Source organism: Phytophthora cinnamomi (assembly GCF_018691715.1).
Source record: "Phytophthora cinnamomi strain GKB4 chromosome Unknown Contig51, whole genome shotgun sequence".
Taxonomy (NCBI): Eukaryota; Oomycota; class Peronosporomycetes; order Peronosporales; family Peronosporaceae; genus Phytophthora; species Phytophthora cinnamomi.
This window is the reverse complement of record NW_027150984.1, coordinates 709,514-731,685: the sequence shown is the minus strand read 5'-3', so window position 1 is coordinate 731,685 and position 22,172 is coordinate 709,514. Positions and strand designations below refer to the sequence as shown.

General features: G+C 52.0%; 1 protein-coding gene across 1 annotated transcript; it reads left to right on the top strand.

The window, feature by feature from the left end:
* On the top strand, positions 1–21,573 carry IUM83_19472 (Tetratricopeptide-like helical; the record flags this gene model as incomplete). The annotated part of the gene is made up of 3 exons (XM_067944523.1): positions 1–429; positions 17,195–17,486; positions 21,290–21,573. The coding sequence occupies 3 exons, from the start codon at positions 1–3 to the stop codon at positions 21,571–21,573; spliced, it is 1,005 nt and encodes a 334-aa protein (XP_067789598.1).
* Between the last annotated feature and the right edge of the window lie 599 nt (positions 21,574–22,172).

Here is a 22,172-nt window from a genome sequence, read left to right as displayed (position 1 = left end):
ATGAGGATGTCTGCAGGAGCTGATGGTAGGGACAAAGACGCCAGCCTGTGTGTAGCAGCCGATCGAGTGCCCGCAGCAGCGCGACTGCCAGAATTGAGGCCAGAGATCATTACTGAGGCTGAGTGGCAGAAGCAAGTGCAGCGCTACGCAGACGAAATGCCGGAGGCCCCCGAAGAAACCGGATCGCTGCAAGATATGCGTGCCAAGCGGCGACAAGCAGCAAAGGAGGCCAAGAAGTACCGAGCAACCAGGCGTATGCGCCGATTGCAACAACGCCGGGAATCGCCGGAGCGCCTGGGGGCAGCAACAGCAGCAGGCCCAATAGCCCGTGAGCGTGACGAGAAGCGCAAGCCCAAGCGAAGTTATCATAATGAGCTGCAAGGTAGATACGGTGGCATCGAGCTAAGGACAGAAGCTGATGGTCGCCAAGTGCGTGTGGGACAGCTGCGTGCTACCGGTAGTGTCAACCCCAGTTGCCTACCTACGGCGCTGCTAGCCTTATCGAAGTAACGGACTCAGGAAGTGAAGCTGGACAGCTGTGCGCTGTACAGTGTGGCTCGAATGTAGGATACGACATGAAGATACAGCAGCCAGTGCATCCGTGCAGCATGTTGAATATGACGCCCGCGACGAACGAGACAGCCAACCAGCTACAGCTTAATATGCCGCAGATACCACAAGAATAACAATTGGTGCCACACTCGCGTCGGATGAAACAGCACGAACCCCAACAGATTGGCGATGACGAACATCAGATTAGCGATGATGAGCAGCGGAGTGACGAGGGACAGCAGACTAATAACGACAACCGACACGAATCGGGGACGATTCGGAAGATGGGGCAAGCGAGTAAGCAAAGGAAATTAGTTTGGCTATTCCCCTATGCGGAGGAGTGACGGGCAGCGAGGACGATCAAGAAGACGCTCAAGAGGACAGATGCGGCGCAGCAGACGATCAAGGACCAGAGACAAATGGCAGTAGTGCAACGGAGAGCGAGGACAAAGAACTTACGAGTATCACCCAGACAGCCGCCGGCTCGGATGAGCTCGGCAGCTGACGGGCGCAATCTGGGTCCGTAGAAGGTTACGGTAGCGTGCGCGAGGTAACGCTAGATACTGAGTGCCTGTAGCGTAGAGTCAGTCTAGAATTCGCCAGGTGACACGCAGTCACCAGCGATGTCGCGCCGCCGGTATGGCGAGCAGCGTTCGACGATGCTACTAAATACATGACGATGAAGATGAGTACGCGGGTCCGAAGAGCAGGCGTGAGGGGAGTGCTCGAGCGGTATCAGCAGCCCTCGAGGAGGTGGATGCTCCGGTATCGGCAGCCCGGTGGATAGCTCTCGTAAGATGTGGTGTGGAAGAGCAAAGAGAGGTATTTGTAGCCCCGCGGCATAATAGCCCGCCCGCCCCATGCCCACAAGTATCCTGCAGAACCCCGATGGCCCCATGCCCACAAGTATCCTGCAGAACCCCGATGGCCCCGGTAGAAGTGTGCCCACACGGTGGTCGACTAGCTGTCGTGCATGTGATGCATATTTAGGCGCGTGTAGTAGTGACAGCTAGTGCACTTGTCCACCGGAACCTGTTCCGACGGCCGCGGAAACAGACCGGCGTGGAAGCACTGTAACGACAAGGAACCGTACGCTTACTGCTCCTAGTCAAGAAGGCCTAGTCATGGAGGACGCAGGTGATGATATGAAGCTAGCCGTTGACATCGTATTCTCCAGCATCATCGAGGAGTTGAAGGCCTGTGTTGCACCTTACTGCTTTGTTCACGGATTTGCGCACAATAAACCCTCAAATCGACGCGACATCTTAAAAGTAGTCAGTTCGTCACATTCCGAGTGTTCTTATCAGCTGTGCGGATCTCTTTCATCGAAAACAGAAGACGTGCGTATAACCTTTCTCGACAAGACTCATGCTGCCACACATGTTGCGCACACAGATCTACGTCAGCGGTAGGTATTCTTGGTTGAAGTTGATCAAGATTGCATGGCGTGCAACCGCGACGGGTACAGGCCGTAGCTGGTTGCCAACAGGGTGCGCAGAGCTTATGGGCTAACCATGCGGCTCGGTGTGCCTTAGAACATTTCCGGGAGGGATCAGTTCTAAGTCTACAACGCAGCTCTCACTTCCTTAAAAGTTACTTGGACATGTTCGTAGTAAATGACCCCAGAACGATTTCAAATTTCGAGCGAAACATCAACACCAAGGTCAGACGCTTCTGTCTCATTTACGACGTTTATACCAGCTATTGATCTAGATGCAAGTCATTTGCATGGTGCGGGAAGAAAACGCTCAACATTGCTTCTTCGATGGCCAGTGCGCACGACATTGCAGTCATTGGAGTAGCAATATTGAATGCGGCGGAGTGTGGTGGGGACTGGACTTGGTTTTTGAAGCACCTGTTGAAGGCACTACCTTGTCAAAAAGACTTACGTGACCTTTTCTTTATGAGCGATCATGACAAGGGCGTCACGCCATCGGTGCATCGTGCGTTCCTGGATCGTCTGTATTCGGCATGCGGTGAACAATTATCCGCAACGTTATCGATAAAGCAAACCCGATTTGGTGATCTAATTCATAAACTAGCTCGAGACACTGATAAACTAAGTAGACGCAATTTTGAAGACATCGGGGTTATCAGTACGGACACATCCGAATACTTAATAGATATTGACGAATCGATTTGGATTTCAGCCCACTTTCCTGTTTCAAGATACGGAATCGTGAAGTCGAATTCAGCTGAGTCGGTCAACCGCAGGATCTATGAATTTAGGAGCAGGTCTCACCTTAACGTCGTTGCTGGTATCAACCAAACAGTGATGCGAAGATCATTCGAATTTCAGCAGAAATACGACCTGCATGATGCAATGGATATCATCCACTTGGTTATGATTAAGCTGAAAACAAGACACAGGTTGAAACAAATGGTGGTGCCTCTGAGAAAGGACGAGTTTACCGTTCAACACACGAAGGGCTTGAATCGGGTAGTTGACTTGCATGCGAATAATTTCACCTGTGGTCTTTGGGCGGAGTATCAATACCCATGCGTGCATGGCTATTCTACACTCCAGAATATACATTTGTCGATGTTCACTTCAGTTGCACCGTATTATTGCTACGGATTCCTACAAATCATATTTGCCTACTGGATGATCCCTATAGCTATCGGGTCGGCAATAGGTGATGAGTCGACAGAAGGTCCTGAATCATACCGTAGCTCCGGTCGCCCCAAAAACAATACGGGTACGCAGCCGAGGAAACAAAATACATCCAACAACTCGACAATTATCTGTTCTTGCAGTAGCAAAAAGGGGTCACACCATTCGGACTTGAAAAGAAAACATCAACTGACGCTACAATGTTACCTGGGGGAGGGGGGGGAGCCACATATGCGAAAGGCACACCGGCATCGTACCTGGTACGGTATCGTGAGTTCTCCATACGGGTTCGAACCGATTTTGAGATCTCCTACTAGGCCCTGTCCGGATCAGTCTTGTAAGTTGACGAACAGACTTCATGTTTGCAATGACTATTAGCTTTAAGTTTGCATTCATTTACATATACTTTAATTAAGTGCGCATCTCGCCAAGACTTACCTACATCAGCACTTGCACTATCCGAGGAGTAAGATCCAGCCCTACCGACGGGTACACAAGGTGAGGAGTTCAGCATAGATCACGGATCATCGTGGGACTCCCTCCGTTAGTCGGTGTCCGGGCGCTGTTGGAAAATTAGATCTAGCATCTCACAGATTTTGCTGATCCCACTGCAGTACAACGCCGTACCTCGACCCGATTGCTGAGCGGACCGTCAGCTTCGACGACTCGATGACGGGATCCGACGCCAAAGAAGAAGATATGGAGGCTGACTACGACGACTATCTGGAGGGGAAGGCGCCTGCACCAGCGGCAGTGACACCCGAGAATCCGGAAGATGCAGCGCTGTTTGCAGGACGCAGTGCGGGCACGCTTTCGTTGTCACGAAACCTCGCGGTTGCGCTTAAAGATGACACACGCTCCGTTACGCGGAACCTCGCGGACGAACCGGATGGTGTAGATGGCCCTGGGCCAGCGTACGATGACTTGGAAGACTTTGAAGACGCTGCCGACGACTCAAGGTCACCGGTCCTGACGGCTCAAGTGACCGAGCAAACCTCCAGCAATCAGACCGCTATTCAACGGTGATACGCCGGCGGTGAATAAGGTTCTCGGTCGCATCTATGGCAAAATGAAGAAGGGCGATTTGGTCGAGCTATTCGAACCGACACTGAACCGCCAAGCGGTTTGAGCCTACTTGTGCCATGTGTTGGCTTGCCCCGTAAGCACTGTGACCATCGAACAAGTGGCGAAAGACACGGAGTGGTTGCTGAACGCATTGGGTCTGCGGCCGTCGCAGCACACTTCGCCGTCGACGCTGGCGTGCTAGGTGTAAGCAGAAGCAGGTGCAGAGCTCTGGCTGAATCGACTGTAATAAAGTGGCGCGCTGAGGAACGGCTGCAAACACTTCTTCGTCCGTAGAAATGACAGCTTGGTGATCGCATCCGTTTCTTGGGGACGTGGGGGGGGGGGGGAGGTCGAACGACGTCTTTTGACACCTCATGGGGCATGAAGTCGACTCATTCTTGCTTGAAAACACGTCTGGTCAAGCTGACGCTAATCCAACATTCTCCGAAACGACTGAGGCTTCGATCTAGCATCGCCACGCAACTGCCAAGGCTTCACCACCAAAGCAATTATCGTCTACGAAGGAAGGCCTGTCGAACACAGCCACCAGTGATGACTCGTCGGCTTGGTGGTCGTAAACATATCGACTTCTGGGTAGTTAGTGAGTCGTGTAACGGGTTCGACCGCCTTCGAGTCGTTGGCAACACTCCGCAGTGCGTTCGGCAGCTTTCATCTTGCTACAAAGGCGTTCCATTAGACTTCTGGCTACACAAATCCCCATAATGCGTTGTCGACCATACGCTGGTAGATCATTGGCGCGTTCTTGAGGCCGAAAAGCATACGTAGCCACTCGAAGTGCCCCAGGGGGCACACGAACGCCGAAATATTGCGGGCTCGTAGAGTCATCACGATGGCTCAGAATCCGCTGACCGCATCGAGCGATCTGAAGCACAGGTACGTATCCAGCCAGGTCTGAGAACATGTCGCTGACGAGTAGCATCGCGTATTCCAGAATCGCTGTTACCGAGTTGACCGTCTTGTAGTCGCTGCAGAAACGAATGTTCTGGCCATTTTGCTTGAGGACAATGACGATCGGCGAGGCCCACGGGCTGTCCGAGAACGCAATACCGTACCTCGCAAATGAAATGGTCATGAATTGCATTCTGGTTAACGTTAAGAGGTGCTCTCAGATTGCAAATATGCATTCTTCCTGTTAATATTCAGCTACGAACTGTAAATGGGCAGATGTCCTCCTTACTCGAGCGATTCAGCCGTTTGATTCTGGAGATGAGAGCTCAGACAAATTAATGAATGACGTAAACTCAGGCGGAATCGATGGCAGGACAGAGCGCACAGTCATGTTCTCCAGAAAAGCGATCCACTTTGGATAGTACGAGGATTTTGTAGTCCAGCTTGAGAATGTTGTATAGTGAACACCAAATACGTGACATGTGGCTTCTGTGTCCATATCCCCAAGCGAAGGGTAGTGGTAGTATAAAATAGCAGCCTAGCGATCCTTCCAGGTGAATGTTTGGAGATAGCACGAGGTGGTCGAGATGGCTTTCCATCGTCGACATCTATCGTCGCGAGAACAACATCGATAACATCCTTGACGATGTCGCCACAAAGCATGTAGAGCTATTTCTGTTTGATCCTGTCTTCCGCAGCTTTGAGATCAATGGTATCTAGCGATGTCCGCTATAATTCTGGAAATGCTTGGCGTCGAATCTGATCAATAAAAGCTGCGTTCAAACCCTATTGTTAGACTTGGTTTCAAACCGCTTTCTTGGTGTTAAGAAACAGCAATTGTTCAGGAAGAATTGGGCCGATTTGGCGTAATGGCAATTTAGTTGTTAAGCATTTCATTTGTGAGGTACGTTAAGTGGTCCACAACTCATCCCGAGTGAACGAATTCACGCCAAAAGGATTTGTGTAGTCGCTTCTTCCACTTCCAGAGCTCTGCACCTGCTTCTGCTTACACCTAGCACGCCAGCGTCGACGGCGAAGTGTGCTGCGACGGCCGCAGACCCAATGCGTTCAGCAACCACTCCGTGTCTTTCGCCACTTGTTCGATGGTCACAGTGCTTACGGGGCAAGCCAACACATGGCACAAGTAGGCTCAAACCGCTTGGCGGTTCAGTGTCGGTTCGAATAGCTCGACCAAATCGCCCTTCTTCATTTTGCCATAGATGCGACCGAGAACCTTATTCACCGCCGGCGTATCACCGTTGAATAGCGGTCTGATTGCTGGAGGTTTGCTCGGTCACTTGAGCCGTCAGGACCGGTGACCTTGAGTCGTCGGCAGCGTCTTCAAAGTCTTCCAAGTCATCGTACGCTGGCCCAGGGCCATCTACACCATCCGGTTCGTCCGCGAGGTTCCGCGTAACGGAGCGTGTGTCATCTTTAAGCGCAACCGCGAGGTTTCGTGACAACGAAAGCGTGCCCGCACTGCGTCCTGCAAACAGCGCTGCATCTTCCGGATTCTCGGGTGTCACTGCCGCTGGTGCAGGCGCCTTCCCCTCCAGATAGTCGTCGTAGTCAGCCTCCATATCTTCTTCTTTGGCGTCGGATCCCGTCATCGAGTCGTCGAAGCTGACGGTCCGCTCAGCAATCGGGTCGAGGTGCGGCGTGATCAGGACCGCTGTCTTGTCGTAGCCACACGTTCCGCCGGACTTCATGCGGTTGGTGGTACCGCTGAACGCGATCCTTTCGCTATTCTTGTTTCTTCGTCTTCATTACTTCTTCTATTGTTGCTCATACCGTCGATCGACCTACAGTAGCACGAAACACAGAAGGTCACACCAATCCCGGGTCGCGGCACCAATTGTCGTTTAGACCACGCGCTAAATTATATATGGCACAATTCCTCACCAGCAACACCCACCAAATCACGAAGACTCAATGGGCTTGTTAGGGTTAGAACCTGAAGGACCAGGAATTTTCCCCACACGCCGGATTGATTTTCCTCTGTGTACCGTGTTTACGCTTAGTCGACCGGCGTAAACTCAGCGTCAGTAAAAGCTAGCACGTTCGTGCACGCAAATATATCCCGCAGGCCCTCAGAAGGAGGAGCCCTGGGATTTACGGCGTGATACGAGGGTGCCAGCGCTATATTCTGGCGGGAAGAATAAATGGAGCGCGCTCTCGCTCTTCCAACACTTGGTGATAACTCATCGTTATTAATACTCAGGCGATTAACTCGCTTGGCCCTACCGGGGTTGAACACATTCTACACCAGTAGATGTGACCACCGACAGTCATATTCCTACCTACCGTGTTTATTGTAGTGGTCCTACTTCGGTTCACTACTTAACCTTACACGTTGCGCTACGCATATGCGGAAACGGTAGTTTAGTTTTCATTAGAATATAATATACTTGAGTCCTCAACTATAATTTAAACTGAATAAAGACACTGAACTAATTAGATTAGGGTAAAATGAGAACTGTATTGTTTGTAAATCGATCTTCCTCCTAAATATGCTAAAACGGTTTGTCATCTATGAAAGGGGTTGGCAGCGGCTGGCTGTCAGAGCCCCGCCAATACGCACGTCTCTAATTGGTAGAAAGATGCTGCTTTCTACCAGTAAGATCTTTGGGTATGTGTGGACCACTCATTGTGGTGGCCCACTTCAATGTATCCATTGGTGTGGCCTACACCAAGGTGAGGAAGTATCTTAAACTTTTAAAAGATATTTTATCTGTTAAATCACAAGTGGCTACAAGCCACTCGTGCGTGTAACCCCGTTACAGGAATCAAGCCGCAGCTCAAGAACACGATGGTATTTGGTTCAGTCGGCCATGCGCACATTATAAACGGGAAGCGCCGGAATTTTGATGGTAAGGCCTTCAAGTGCCGGTTCATGGGCTGCGATCCTTCCGTTGCGGAAGGATCGGTCACTTTGCCAGAGAGTGCACGGCTCCCGTGCACTACAATGGTGGCCGTCGTGGCGATGCCGGGCATCGCCGCGAACAAACAAAAAACGTGAACATCCAGTAGGCGCGGGGCGCCCTACTGGTAATGCAGTCACGCGTGCCGACATTGGGCACGCGACACTGAGGACTGCAGCCCCCAGTGAGACCAGATCTCGCTACAAGAAGCAAGATGACAGGCCGAACCTGGTCATCTTGAAGGTAACGTCGAAGAGAGCGAGCGACTCTCTTCGAGCATTGGTAGATTCGGGTGCGTCGAACAACTTTGTACAACTACGGAGTTTACCGAGTCTTGACTTCGAGGAGGTAAATGTACCTCGAAGTCTTCTGGAAGTTCGATTGGCAACAGGTGCCATCGTGAAGACCGAGAAGCGCGTCGTGAACGTGCGCTTCTCTTACAAACAACGGGTGTTTGTCGAACACTTTATCGTCCTGGACCTGGACGATAAGTTCGACGTTGTTATGGGCATTCCGTGGCTTGCACGGCATGACCCGGTAATTGACTGGAAGAAGCGCACGAGCGTGCGCTTCGGTCGCGACAGCGAACAGAGAGCGATGGCCCTGTTACCGCAGCGCACGCACCAGCAGGTGCGCGCGGCTCACCAGTCGAGAGAGCGCTTAATGCTGCTGTCCCGGAGTGCCCCGGGGGTGCGCGAGGGCCCGCACAAGTGAGACCAACGTCGGCCGTGCAGCCGACGTCAGAAGAAAAGGGTGTGCTGGTTCGTGGAACCAACACTTACATTCAAGTACGCATGGGACAGTCCCTGACCCGAAGAGGTCAGGTCGACGACGACGCGTCGACTCCGGGAGTCAACGCACCCCCGGTGATGAGGGGCTCCGCCAATAACTGGCGTCGAGGTGACAAAGGCGTGTCAACTCCGGGGGTTGACGCTGCAAACAGTGCGGACGGCTGCAAACGTACCGCACTGACGCAATTTGCATGCTGTCGTGCAGCCGGGCTGCACGACGAAGCGCCATGCGATCAAGCCGGGCTTGATATCGCGCGCCCGCAGACAGGGTCTGCCGGCGAAAGGACAAATTTCCGTGCAGCCGAGCTGCACGAAGGAACATGCGGTCAAGCCGGGCTTGATACCGCGCGCCCGCGGACAGGGTCCGCCGGCGAACAACTGTCCACGGCCGGGCCTGGACCAGAAGAACAACTGTGCGGGGCCGGGCTCCGCACAACAAGAAGACGGCGCATGCGGAGAACGCTGCGCAAGTCTCGGTCCGGGACCGAGACGCCACCAGACCAGTCTGCTGAACAGACTGAGGCGGCGACGCCGGATGTCGAGACGCTAAGCGTCTTGACGCGCACCGATACTGGATTCCAGTATCGTGAAATGGAACTCGCTAGTCCTCCGACGACGGCGTCGGAGTTGACTTCGCTTCCAGCCATGAGCTGAACGCGCTTCACGAGCCACTTGCACGATGGACGCATCGAGCAGGTCTGCGTTCTTTCGAACAGCGAAAGAACGGAGAGCGAGAGCGAAGAGCTGAGGCAGCTCTTCATGGGAAGTACCACTGAGAGTGAAGACACTCTCAGTGCGAAGACAAAGCGAGAGCGCTTCGAGGAACAAGGTTGGGACTCGTTAAAGTCGAGTCCCTATTACGAATTGTTGAGGGAGTACAAAGACGTACTCCCGGAACAGATTCCTGCGGAGCTTCCGCAGGATAAGGGCATTCAGGACGAGATTGATTTCGTGCCGAGCACGAAGTACTGTGTCACGCGGCAGTGGCCACTGCCGCGAGAGCAAGTAAAAGCAATCGACGACTTCTTTGAAAGTCGTCGTAAAGCTGGACAAGTGCGGGAATCAAAGTCCCCGCACAGTGCTCCGACGTTCTGTGTCAAAAAGCCACAGGGCGGATGGCGCATCGTTCATGCGTATAACAAGCTGAACGATGCGACGGTACCGGCGCAGACGCCGATACCGCGAAAAGATGTTATCATCGATTCGATGGCCGGGAGCACCGTTTACAGTGCTCTCGACTTACGAGACGGATTCTATCAGATCCTAATGCGTGAGAGCGACACCCCTCTCACGGCAGTGAGCACGCCAAGTGGCATGCTCTGGGAGTGACTAGTAATGCCGCAGGGGTTTAAGAACGCCCCTGCGACCTTCAATAGGTGCGTGACGCACTTGTTGCGCTCGGTGCGCGACTTCGCGCCGAGCTACTTCGATGATGTGTTCATCCACAGCCGGGCTGTGGACGGGAAGACCGACATTAAGATGCACCGGGTGCATCTCCGGAAGCTACTTGAGCTTATGCGAAAGCATAAGCTCTACGCGAACCTGAAGAAGTCTATCTTCGGGGCGAGCGAGATACCCGTCCTCGGGTGTCTCGTAGGGAAGAATGGTGTTCGCCCTGATCCGGAAAAGGTCAGAGTGATCAATGAATGGCCAACGCCTTCAAGTGTGAAGGGACTGATACCATTCCTTGGCTTGGCCACGTACTTGTGCAAGTACGTGGAGGATTACGCGGGCAAGATCTGCCCGCTGTCACAACTTCTTAAGAAAGAAGCTGGGTGGAAGTGGTCAACCGATTGCCAAACGGCATTGGATGCAGTCAAGCGAGGCTTGACTGAGGCACCGATCTTGGCAGTGGCTGACCAAGATCGCCCGTTTCACGTAGTGTGTGACGCATCCGACTTCGCGATCGGATGCGCGTCGATGCAGCACGATCACGAGGGCCGTGATCGTGTCGTCTACTACCAATCGCGTCAGCGGAGCGCAACTATCCGGTACATTACAAGGAACCCTTGCCATGAAATACGCATTCGCAAAGTTCCGATTGTATCTACTTGGAAGTAGACCGTTTGCGGTCTACACCGACCATACATCACTGCGCACCGCAGTGAAGTCGCCACACATATCACAAAGAATGGCGAGATGGCTCTCATTCTTTGCGGAGTATACCTTCCGGGTCGAATACAAACCCGGAAGATTGAATGTGGTGGCCGACGCGCTATCACGTCGGCCGGATTATGCAGAAGCTGCTGACGTCAATGCCATTAACGCCATGCGAACGAGCACACCCACGTCGTCTTTGTTGGACGACGTGACGACCGCGTTCGCGCACGACGCGGACGCGAAGCTCTTGCTGGCCTATGGCACAGCGCCTTCTGACAAGGCTCGTCAGAAGTTGCCCAAGCACCTTCGTGCGCGTGCACACCGCTATCGGGTGCACGACGGACTGCTTCTTTATAATGCAGTCGACGACAACGCGGACCACGTTGTCGTACCGAACGACCATGACCTGCGACTCAGGATCATGTACGAGTATCACGATGCCCCGACTTCGGGACATCCCGGCCGTCAGAAGACGTACGTCCTTCTCACGCGTGACTTCTACTGGCACCACCAGTACAAGTGGGTACGCAAGTACGTCCGTGCTTGCGAGGTATGCCAGCGCGTGAAGCCTGCGCCATTCACGCAGGCTCCTTTGCAACCACTGCCGACTCCGTCGGAGTGTTGGAAGTTCATGACTTTGGACTTTCATCGTTGGTCTTCCCCCGGACAGCGGAGGAAATACCGGTGCCTCTGCTAGATGGCACATCTTGCTGCGGTGCCGGCAGAAGTGACCGCGAAGCAGACGGCCAATCTGTTTGTTGACATGGTGTTCAAACACCATGGCATGACGACCGACATTGTGTCGGACCGAGACCCACGCTTCACAGCGAACCTGTGGCAAGAAGTGTTTACACTTCTTGGGAGCCAGCTTTCAATGTCGACTGCGGACCATCCGCAGACGGACGGCCAAACCGAGCGCGTGAACCGCGTGCTCGTCGACATTCTGAAGAGCGACGCTCACTCGTTCTAATCCTGGAGCGAGTGTTTGTCGATGGCGGAATTCGCCATCAACAACTCGGTGCATGCCTCGACCGGGCATACACCGTTTTATGTGAATGCCATGCGGCATCCCCGTCTGCCGAGTTTACTCGGAGTGGTGGCTCCCACTTTAAGTGGGGGAGGATCTACGACTGCAATACAGCAGCCACAGAAAACCGCTGACACTTGCACAGTGTCAGCTGCAACAACAAGCAACAAGACAACCAGGTCTGCGCGGGGCGCAGACCTTGGCAGGAAGAACCAAGGGTCAGCGCTGGGCGCAGACACCGCGAAGAACCACGCAGAGGCCGGGCCTCTAGCGGAGAGCGAGCTGAACGAGTTCAGCTCGGATGCGATTGACTTCATCAATAAAAGACAAGCCGTAATTCGGTGTGTCCAGGACACGATTCCAGCTTCTGTGGATAAACAGAAGCTGAACGCCGATAATATTGGCAGGGGCAACACAAATGAATTCAAAGTGGATTCATTGGTTTTGTTATCTACTCAAAACCTGCCTAAACATGCAGTTTCGGATTTCGGAGCAAGCTTGCTTGCTCCGCGCTTCATCGGGCCATTCACGGTGATGGCACGCCACGGTAACGCATACACGCTAGACATACCGTCTAGCATGCGGCTCCACCTGACATTTTATGTCGGGCGGTTAAAGCCATACCTCCAGCACGAGCCACATGGCTCGTCTGACCCGACGAGACAGACTCGGCTGGAGAAACTCTCCTCTCCAGCGCGTAGTCGCGCTGGAGCAGTTAATACAGTCGGGCCTACAGCCCGACCGGCACGTTCAAGGCGGTCTGGGAGACCGCCACAGCCGGGACACGATGGTACAGAGCGGCAACCTCCGCGCTCTGAAGGTACTCCACGACCGTCACCTGGTCGTGGAGCGACACGAGATGAAGGTCAACACGGTGTTGACCATCGGGGCGTGTTTTCACCACCTCCGCCACCGCTGCGAGACGCACGCGGAGAAATTCGCTGGATCGTCCAGCGAATTGTTGATCATAGGAAAACAATCCGAGGTCCGGATTGTTTTCGCATTCGCTGGAGAGATTTCCCTCCCCAACACGACACGTGGGAACCACGGAACGTCCTGATGGAAGACGTTCTGGGCATGGTGAAGGAGTACGAAGACCAACACGCACTACCAGCAAGAAGGTAGTGCGAGCGCTGTAGTAATCTACAACGCCTGACGACTCGCGTGCTAGATAATTAGCACGGAGACCACGAAACGTTGTGGTATACATATAGTATAGCTGTTGTGGTCGCGGTTGCTAATACGCACCACCACCTGGACGAACCGTGCGCACGGACACCAGCCTCCACCGCAACAGCGTGGAGTTGCTAATACTTGCCTCACTTCGAGAAGGACTCGAAGTGCTTTGGCGCTTCCTTACCCGATCACGGTAAGCAACAAAAATTCGCTTAGAGATGTCGACGCACAGACGCGGTCGACATCGAAGAATCGTACACAGACACTGTGTTGTCTGTCCCCGTTGTAGCGGCGCACTTCGCGCTACCGCGCATGGTACTCAGCAACAGAGATTTGCACTCTGTTGCAATGGTAGTCTTCAGCTTGATCGTGCTCATTACAGATGAGCACGGAAACCCCCAGCACAAACAATTGACAAGCAGTCAATAATAATTGACGTGTCGAGACCGACACGTCTAAGCTTAACGGGGGGATGGTGTAACGGGGTTACACACACAAGTGGCAACAGTCATTTGTGCACGACAACGATCACAAGTGACAACTGTCACTTGTGCATGACATTTGTCACTTATGGTTTAACAGATAAATATCTGTTAAAAGTTTAAGATACTTCCTCACATTGGTGTAAGTCACACCAATGGATACATTGAAGTGGGCCACCACAATGAGTGGTCCACACCTACCCAAAAGATCCTATTGGTAGAAAGCAGCATCTTTCTACCAATTAGAGACGTGCGTATTGGCGGGGCTCTGACAGCCAGCCGCTGTCAACCCCTTTCATAGATGATAAACAGTTTTAGCAGATGTAGGAGGAAGATCAATTTACAAACAATACAGTTCTCATTCTACCTTAAACTAGCTACTTGGCGTTTTATTTGATTTATATTATACTTGTGGACTCAAGTATAATTAATTCAAAGTATTAATAAACTCCTACGCTTCCTCATGCACGTAGCGAGACGTGTAAGCTAAAGTAGTGAGCCAAAGTAGGCCCACTACACAAACGGTCTAGGATTCGGCCCAAACGGATTTGCCAGATAGAATACGCACCATACAGTTGGCCAAGTACAGGCAAATCATTGGCACCTAAGTTCATGATGAAGTACGACATTAAAGTGGAGGAGCGTGAAGTTATCCGACCACTCGAGAAACTTCTGCTGATGATACATTAGAAGGCTTAAACGTTTGACAATGCAATGGGATGAACACGTTCAATTGTAGCCCACAACGTCTATTTTACTACAGTTGAATTCGGTAGGATGTGGCACACCGATCATTTCGCTTGCTGTCGATAAGCAATTCTGCCATAAGCTGCGCAAGCTTCAGTGAATCTGGCTGAGAGGATCGTACCACAGCTTTCGCGAAAAACGCATCTGTAGTTGTGACTGCTGCTTGGTTATTTCGGTGGATGGGCACCCAACGCACGCATGTCCAAACATCGGTTGAGTCTGACGACGTCGGTCGAAGCACACTCCAGCCCGTCTCGTCCAAGGCTGTACCAGCAAACTCTCCTTCACCTTCGACAAAGCAGCGCCAAACAAAAACCGTTCGATCCGATTCAACAAAGCGGCGTTTCACGACACTCATCGTCAAAGAGACCACTCGTCCTTCCTCACAATGGTGGACCGAGCCGAGCTTGACGGCAATAGTGTTGGAAAGATTCTCGTCTGTCTCGTATAGTCTCCGCTGAGGATTCTGACGATGCAATTGGCGCGTGGCATCAAACATAGCCTTGGCTGCGTTCGGGTATTTGCCGGGTATGGTCAAGGCAGATGCACTCTCGAAGTACGTGGGATTCTGGACAGCATCCCGTCGAAGAATGGGATCGTAAAAGCTTGTAACAGCGTCCATCTCTCCTTTAACACTCCATCCGTGAAAAATAGCGTCGGTCTGAGCATAAGCTGCCGCCAAATCGCTCTCGAAATTCTCGTACAGCTTGATATCGTCAACTCCCCAGTCCTGCGGTGCTGAGGTGTTGAGGAACTGCTGCGTGTAGAGTATATCTTGGAGCGTGTGTATGACAGCAGCACGGCGTTCGATTTCCATTCGAATCTGACGCTGCTGTGCTTCAGCTTGCGATCGCGCGGCGAGTTCCTTCGACACCATCTCTTTCCATGCCTGCCTCTTGATGTTGTTGCCTTGAGAGCGTTTTACCAGCAGCCCTTCCAGTTCTGCACTCAAAAGAGTTTTCTGCAGCCTCAACGACTGCCACTCTTCTTTCACGCGCTGGCGGTGTCGATTGCGCCGCTTGGTTGCTTTGGCGCGTCGCACCATCAATTTGAGGGCTTCGTCCGAGTCGACTGGGCTGGCCTTCTTAGCAGGTACGACTTCAAAAGTCCGACCCACTCGATGCCGATCCCCCACTTTCGATAGCAGGGCAAAACTCGGGTTGATCGACTCACCGCCGTCCAGGGCGACCAAAAGCGCGTTTTTGTCGCCTTCCTCGAGCACGAGAGTTTCCCCTAGTGGCTTAGATGGGCCTTGGGTTTCTTGGGGGCACGAAAATACGGTGGGAGACGGCCCCCACCACGGATAAGTCGTGTCGGAGGGCATTAGGAATTCTTTTTGTTGCAGTGTGAGTAGCAGGCCCTTGGAACTGAAGACGGCGTCGCTCATTCTCGGTTAATGTCGGAGTGACAGGTATAACGTGTGGGGAGTGAATGGGCCATGATGTCTTCATGATCAGCTTTGCTCAAGGTGACACAGCTTACTCGTGATCCTCGTCGTGTGGTTGCGGCTTGTCCGAGAGTAAACAAAGCGCCAGTCAGGCGTGATGTTTAGTCACACTCTTCAGCTATCCAGCTGCATACCGGCACCTAAAGCAACTCATCTAACCCATAATTGATTTCGTAATTTTTTTAAAACACAATTTATTCTCAAGTCCTGTAGTATACTGCAGTATTATTGTAGCAATTGAGTAGAGCAGACTTGGGAGACCTCCAGGGGGACTCATCAGGATAGACATTTCAGAACACGCCGTGACTTTCATTGTGCATGAACATGTACCGCATCGCCGACGTCGTTATTCTCACATATATTATAAAGTGCACTTGGTATTAGCCAACCAAAGTAAATTTTACTGTCAGCAATATCAAGACAACACTTAACACAGCGATAATAAGTTCGTGTGAAATATATAAGGCTGTGAGCCATCTTACCAAAGGGAATGTAGAAGTAGTACAGTGGAGTGCACTCGATCTGTGTGCTTGTTATACGAGTTTTATCACAAGGTACGTTTGGTGCACGCAGCCTTCTATTATGGTGATCAGAGTTCTCTACGGACGTATTTTTGAATTAGTTCATAAAATTTCCCCTATAATTTATATCCACGATCCCAGAGGAGAATGTACGCTTTGGGGCGTGGTTGTGTTATTCGTGTCATGTGTCGGTGTCAGTTTATCGTGTCTACCCTAACCTTATCGCACTGATGAATAAGACTAATGAGACCAGCTGTGTCGGTGTCAGTTTATCATGTTTACCCTAACCCTACCGCGCTGATGAATAAGACTGGCGAGACCAGCAGGTGTCGGTTTCAGTGTAACGTGTCCAACCTAACCATATTGCGTTGATGAGAGAGATCAGTGAGACCAGCTGATGTCGGTGTCAGTTTTTCGTGTCCACCCAAACCCTATCGCGTTGGCACACTGCGCACTATGACATATGTGGGAATCCTATAATGACATCGGCGATGCAGTACATGTTATTGCAATGCACAACGAAAATCAAGGCGTGTTCTGAGGTCGTCTATCCCTGATGAGTCGCCCTGGAGGTCTGCGAAGTCTGTCCTATTCAATTACTACAAGAATACTGCTATATACTGCAGGATTTTCTAAAAAATTGTTTAAAAATATCCCTACCCCTATCAAATCAACCCTTGTCCAATACCAGTAGAGTATCTAAAAATCTCGTCCAATCGCAACAAAGTATCCAAAATCTTTCGCGAGGGCACGATCATGCTACTGTCTCTAGAGGAACGTGTTGCCACGTTCTACTGATCTACACGTGGCCGCTGCTGTCGACGAGCAATTCGGGCGACTAGGATTTTGTGTACATCTGGGACGATCGCACCAACTTCCTGGACAACCACGCACTGCGTGACACGCTGAGTCTGGAGACGCTCTACGCCATGTTCACAATGGTGCAACTCAATGTGTACGAGGCGCTGGGTTGGATGCTCAGGCTTGCAGTAGTGAAAGCGGTGGGGCTGGACGCGTGGTGGGTTCGACTCGTGTCGGTTGTTGTACGCTTTGCGGCGGGTTTCGTCTTGGCGAAGGTGTCGGCGGCGGTGCTGGATGTCGACAACCTGATGTCGGATTTGCAAGGACCAGGAGGTAGAACGGGGCTGGAGCTGCAGAAGAGAAAAGAGAGGAGCAGTCTCCACATGCATGCCTGCTGCATGAGTGCGACGACGTTCATAGGCCACCCCGTTCACATCGAGGTTGTGGGTTGGCCTTCTGCACAGCCTTACACGCTCGCAGCACTTTTCAGCTATTGGGAGCTTCTCGTTCACGTACGGAAAATCTACTATAATCTGGAGCAGCTCGTTGGAGGGGGCAATGGGGACAGTTTGGCAAGTGAATCGGGCGCGATACTAACAGTGCTGCACAGAGATTCCACGCCAAGCACTCTAATTTCTGCAGGTAAAGCAACCCTTTCTTTCGAAGATACAAATACTTGAATGGCTGACTTCTCTTCTGCCGGTTTGTAGGGCTGTAGATGTGTGCGTTATTGTCAAAAAGTGCAAGCTTGATGTTGCCCACGGGATTCGTTCTAGTTGACGCTTGGGTGTTTCTGTAACTCTCACCGCAACAAAACCAGCTCAACGCAGGGCAGCTGATTTCGTACGCTGTCAGGAGATCGCCGACGGTCGCGATTTTGTTTGCATTTGTTTCTATCATGGCCATTTCGAATTCGGAAGGATGGGTTCCAGACGTGGTTTCGCTTAAAGCACTTGCGGCACCAATGTGGCTGCTGCGGTGTCTGCTTTGGCCTTCAAAATTGCGACCACACTACCAAATACACCCGGGCGATCTCAGTATAGTGAAGCCGGAGTGTATCCTACCGGCGATGATCACGCTAGTCGTGCTAGTTTCGGCGTTATGGAAGTTATGGAACCGCACGCTTCGAAGCACGTGCTCGCACTTGTTTTCTTTGGATGTATGCTTCTGCCGGTGTCTGGTTTGTTCGCCATGGTATTGTCACCGGTGGTGCGGATCGATACGCTTACCTGACTACAATTAGTGCTGTGCCTACGCTGGATATGCAATTGCGCACTTGCTGCTCCGAGGAAAATAACACTCCAAATGAAAATCGACGTCTGGCAGCGCCAGCATGGAATGCACCAGAACGGAAAGCGCCAAGAAGTGCTCGATATTCAAACAAGTAGGCAAACATCTCGAATACTTCGCTCATTCGCACAAGCAAAGCGTATTGGTGGGCGATATGACTATTACTGACTGGAACGCTGCTTTCGATTTCAACGAGTCTTTTGAGTCATTGGCGAAATGAAGATTCGCTTTATGAGTATTCCCTTCGGTACGTTGTGCTATAGTAATGAACTAGTCGCCATTCTGCTCTAATAAATTCTTTGTGCGATTTAGGACGGACCCGAGTGATTGGGAAATCTACGGCCAACGGGCCGAATATCGTCTCCGTGTCGGACGATGCAGATCTGACAATATCGAATGCCGACAATTATGGACTCTGACTTATCAATTTTCGCCACACGGTACACTGAAGTCAGAGCTTTATCGGCTACAGCTTCTCGTGGCTCTTGGTGACAACGACCGCGCTTGTGACGGCTATTTTGCACTCCTGAAAGACAACGCCGAGAACAGTTCTGTACACAACAACGTCGCGGTGTGTCTAGCGAGGCGTGGGATGCTGGATGATGCACATGCACACTTTTATCAGGCACTTCGGCGCTTGACAATCACGGAAACCATGGCGACACACATTAGAAACTCGAAAGAATTTCATGAATGGGAAGAAGCGCAGCGTAAGCGTAGTGGTCCATACAAAGCCTCAGGTTTTGTAGGAACCATGGCATATTAGCGGCGTGAAAAGGTCTACAAGTACCAAGTGCAGCCATGAAGTACATAACTTTACTCCCGCACGGGCAGGATTGATTCGCAGGCTTATGGAAAAGGAGGGTGTAATGATTTACAGTACTCACAGGATGCTAGGTCCACAATTATCGAGATCTAGGCGTCAGCAGCAGCAAGAGCTGCTCAATCATAAGTGCTTGTTTTAGTTAGTGCTGTCGACGTCGAGGGTTATCGGGGTGTTACCGGAGATAACGTTAACTAGGTGTTAAACCCCTGTTGACGTCATTTCATAACGATCGGATAACACCTCGGTCAGAGGCTATTTCAGTAAATAGAGTAAAGTCAATTTGCGGCAGTCAGTGGCATTGACGTGGCTTATTAATACTTGTGGCTGACCTGCCTCGGCACAGCGCCGCTGTGGGGTGCGTTGTTCCGCTGCGCCTCGTACGAGCACCACACCAACTGTCAACAGCACGGAGGACGAGGAGATGGCACCACTGCAGCAGCACCGACAGGAAGAGACGACTGCGCAGAGACGCAAGAAATGCACGCAATGAAAATGGAGGTCAAGAACGTGCTCAAGGCCTGGGTGGTTTAGCCCGTGGACAGCACTTTGCCCACCCGTACGGATCCAGTAGGAGGAGGAGGCACTGGCACCCATCGACGCCACGCAGATCTCAAATTGGTCACGCGCAAGAACCTGTGGCAGCCGATGCTACGCTCGTTGGGCGTAAAGGTCATTCATTAACTTTCTATATTGACGGGCCGTGAAGGCCCGCGTGGCAAAAAAACTGGGCATGCCGCCTACTACCCACCAGTTGAGTCTCATGCTTGGTTCTCTGGCGGCACAACCATTGTTGACACAGGAGCAACAGGGCTGATGGTCGATCTTGCACCTGGTGAAGATCGTGATGCCGTCGATCAGTGCCGCTGGACCTCCTTGCCCTTGGCGCTTGCGGTATCCCTCGCCGCGTAGGTGGAGGTGTAGCGAAGCAGCCCCCAGCTTCGCGCCGATTGTCGTCCATCTTTAAATACTTAACTGCGGTAGGTCTTGATATGGAAGCGAAGTCTTCTGCAGTAGGCAGATTGAACTGAAAGCCCTGCAATCGACGCTAACTAAGCACCATTGGGAGGTGATTTGACACAGCCAAATGGGTAAACTCCATGACCAGAAGCGCTCGGATCTTGTTGGGTGCTTAATGAGCGGTGGTCAGCCCTATTTGAGAGGGTATGCAGCCGCTCCTTGCTCTTGAAAGCGAGGCGAAAAGAGTGCTCCCTGGTTGTAAATGTGGCAGCTACGAAGATGTTGGATATGGCACATGCCAAATATGTTTGTACCGACGACGTGGTACGTGTTCTTCCTGATGTTTTGACCAATGAAATCGCCTGAAATGGGAGGTGTTATGGGGGTGTTAAGTCTACTAACTTAGCATCTATCAGACGTCGAAGGGGCTCGACGTTAAAACAGGTGACGTCGACAGCACTAGTTTTAGTGGGTAGCTTCAACCAGACAACAGCCAGGTGTTCTTACACTGTAAGGGCCCCGCATCACAAGCGGAGCATGCACCTGCTGCACGAGGAGCAGCAGGAGCGGCGTTGTGGCGATCGCTGCGTAAATGAGCCTGCAGTCTAGGAGGACACTGACGTCATGGACGCGATATCCCAGTTCTCCTCGTGCAGCAGGCGCGCGGTCCTCTTACTGCGGGGCCCTGGTACTGCTCTTGCATCGTGCGCATGACCCTGTTGGCGCGGACATTTCCACCGGGGGCAAACACTTCGCTGCTTTTGTTACCTTTGTAGCGCTTGGCGCGCAGTACCGTGGCTGAGCTGTTACTGCTATGCCCAGAAATGTTTTGAATGCGTCATTTGGCGCAGAATTTGGGACTGTTTCCGGAATAGTGTCAGCATTTGTCATTTACTAGTAGGTCACTTTACGTTGCAATGCACGATAAAAACAACCGGGATAGCCGGTCTTCCCGTATAGACAAAGGCGTGACTAGTCAACGATTGGGTGGCACCATGTACAGAGCCGCCTTTCACATCATACATGTTTTCACTGTGCTCACAATTCAATATTGTATCTCCAGTCAAGAAAATGGAAACCTCGTCATGTTTCGAAGTTCCCAACGCGCAGTTGTCTTCAGACAACTCCAACCTATTGGCCTTCGAGGACGTAGGCGACGAACTCTTGCTCCGAGATGCTGAAGAGCTACTCGCGGCGTTCACCAAGAAGAAGCTGCCACTCTCCGGAACGGAACGACGCGAGCGCTACCCCAAACGGCAGAAATCGGAGCGTGAACGACTGAAACAAGAAGTGGTGACTCTGACTAAGCGGCTGGAAGCGCACATGAAGCAACAGGGATTCAACTAGCTGCTGGCCTTGCCTCTCAGGCGATCAGTCTCAACGTGGAGAATCATTGCTATGAAGGAGAAGCGAAATCGTATTGTTGCTGAAGCGTGGCAAAACCAATTCCAAGGTGCGGTAGCGGACCAGGCGGCGCTGATTGTCGATCTTCAAGACATGATCTCGAGACGGATGCGTCGGGGGAAACGGGGTGACGTTGAGAAGTTACTATCGGTGACGCAGACAGAGGTGCTGTTTTACTCCAGCGACGCGATGCTGATCGAGGCTTGCTTGGGAGAGTTGACGAACATCTATCGAGAAACGGATCGAGTCTTCCATTCGTGTGCGTCGAGCATAGCTCCACTGGGCGGGTTCAACACCGTGATGAAGGGCAATGGAGACGTCGAGTACTTCGAGATCGCCGATGTGCAGCATCTGCTTTTTGGCTACCAAAGTGTCTGTGAAATTGCCAGGGTTGACTGTTGTCAACCCGGAGCACGTACAAGTCGCAGGAAATGACACAGCGTCTACGAAGGTGGCGTTCCACCGTTGCGAGCACGTTGCGCAGACCGAGGCGTTGGTGCTGCAGTACGAGTACTGGCCGGACGGGGAGCAGCGTCGTGTAG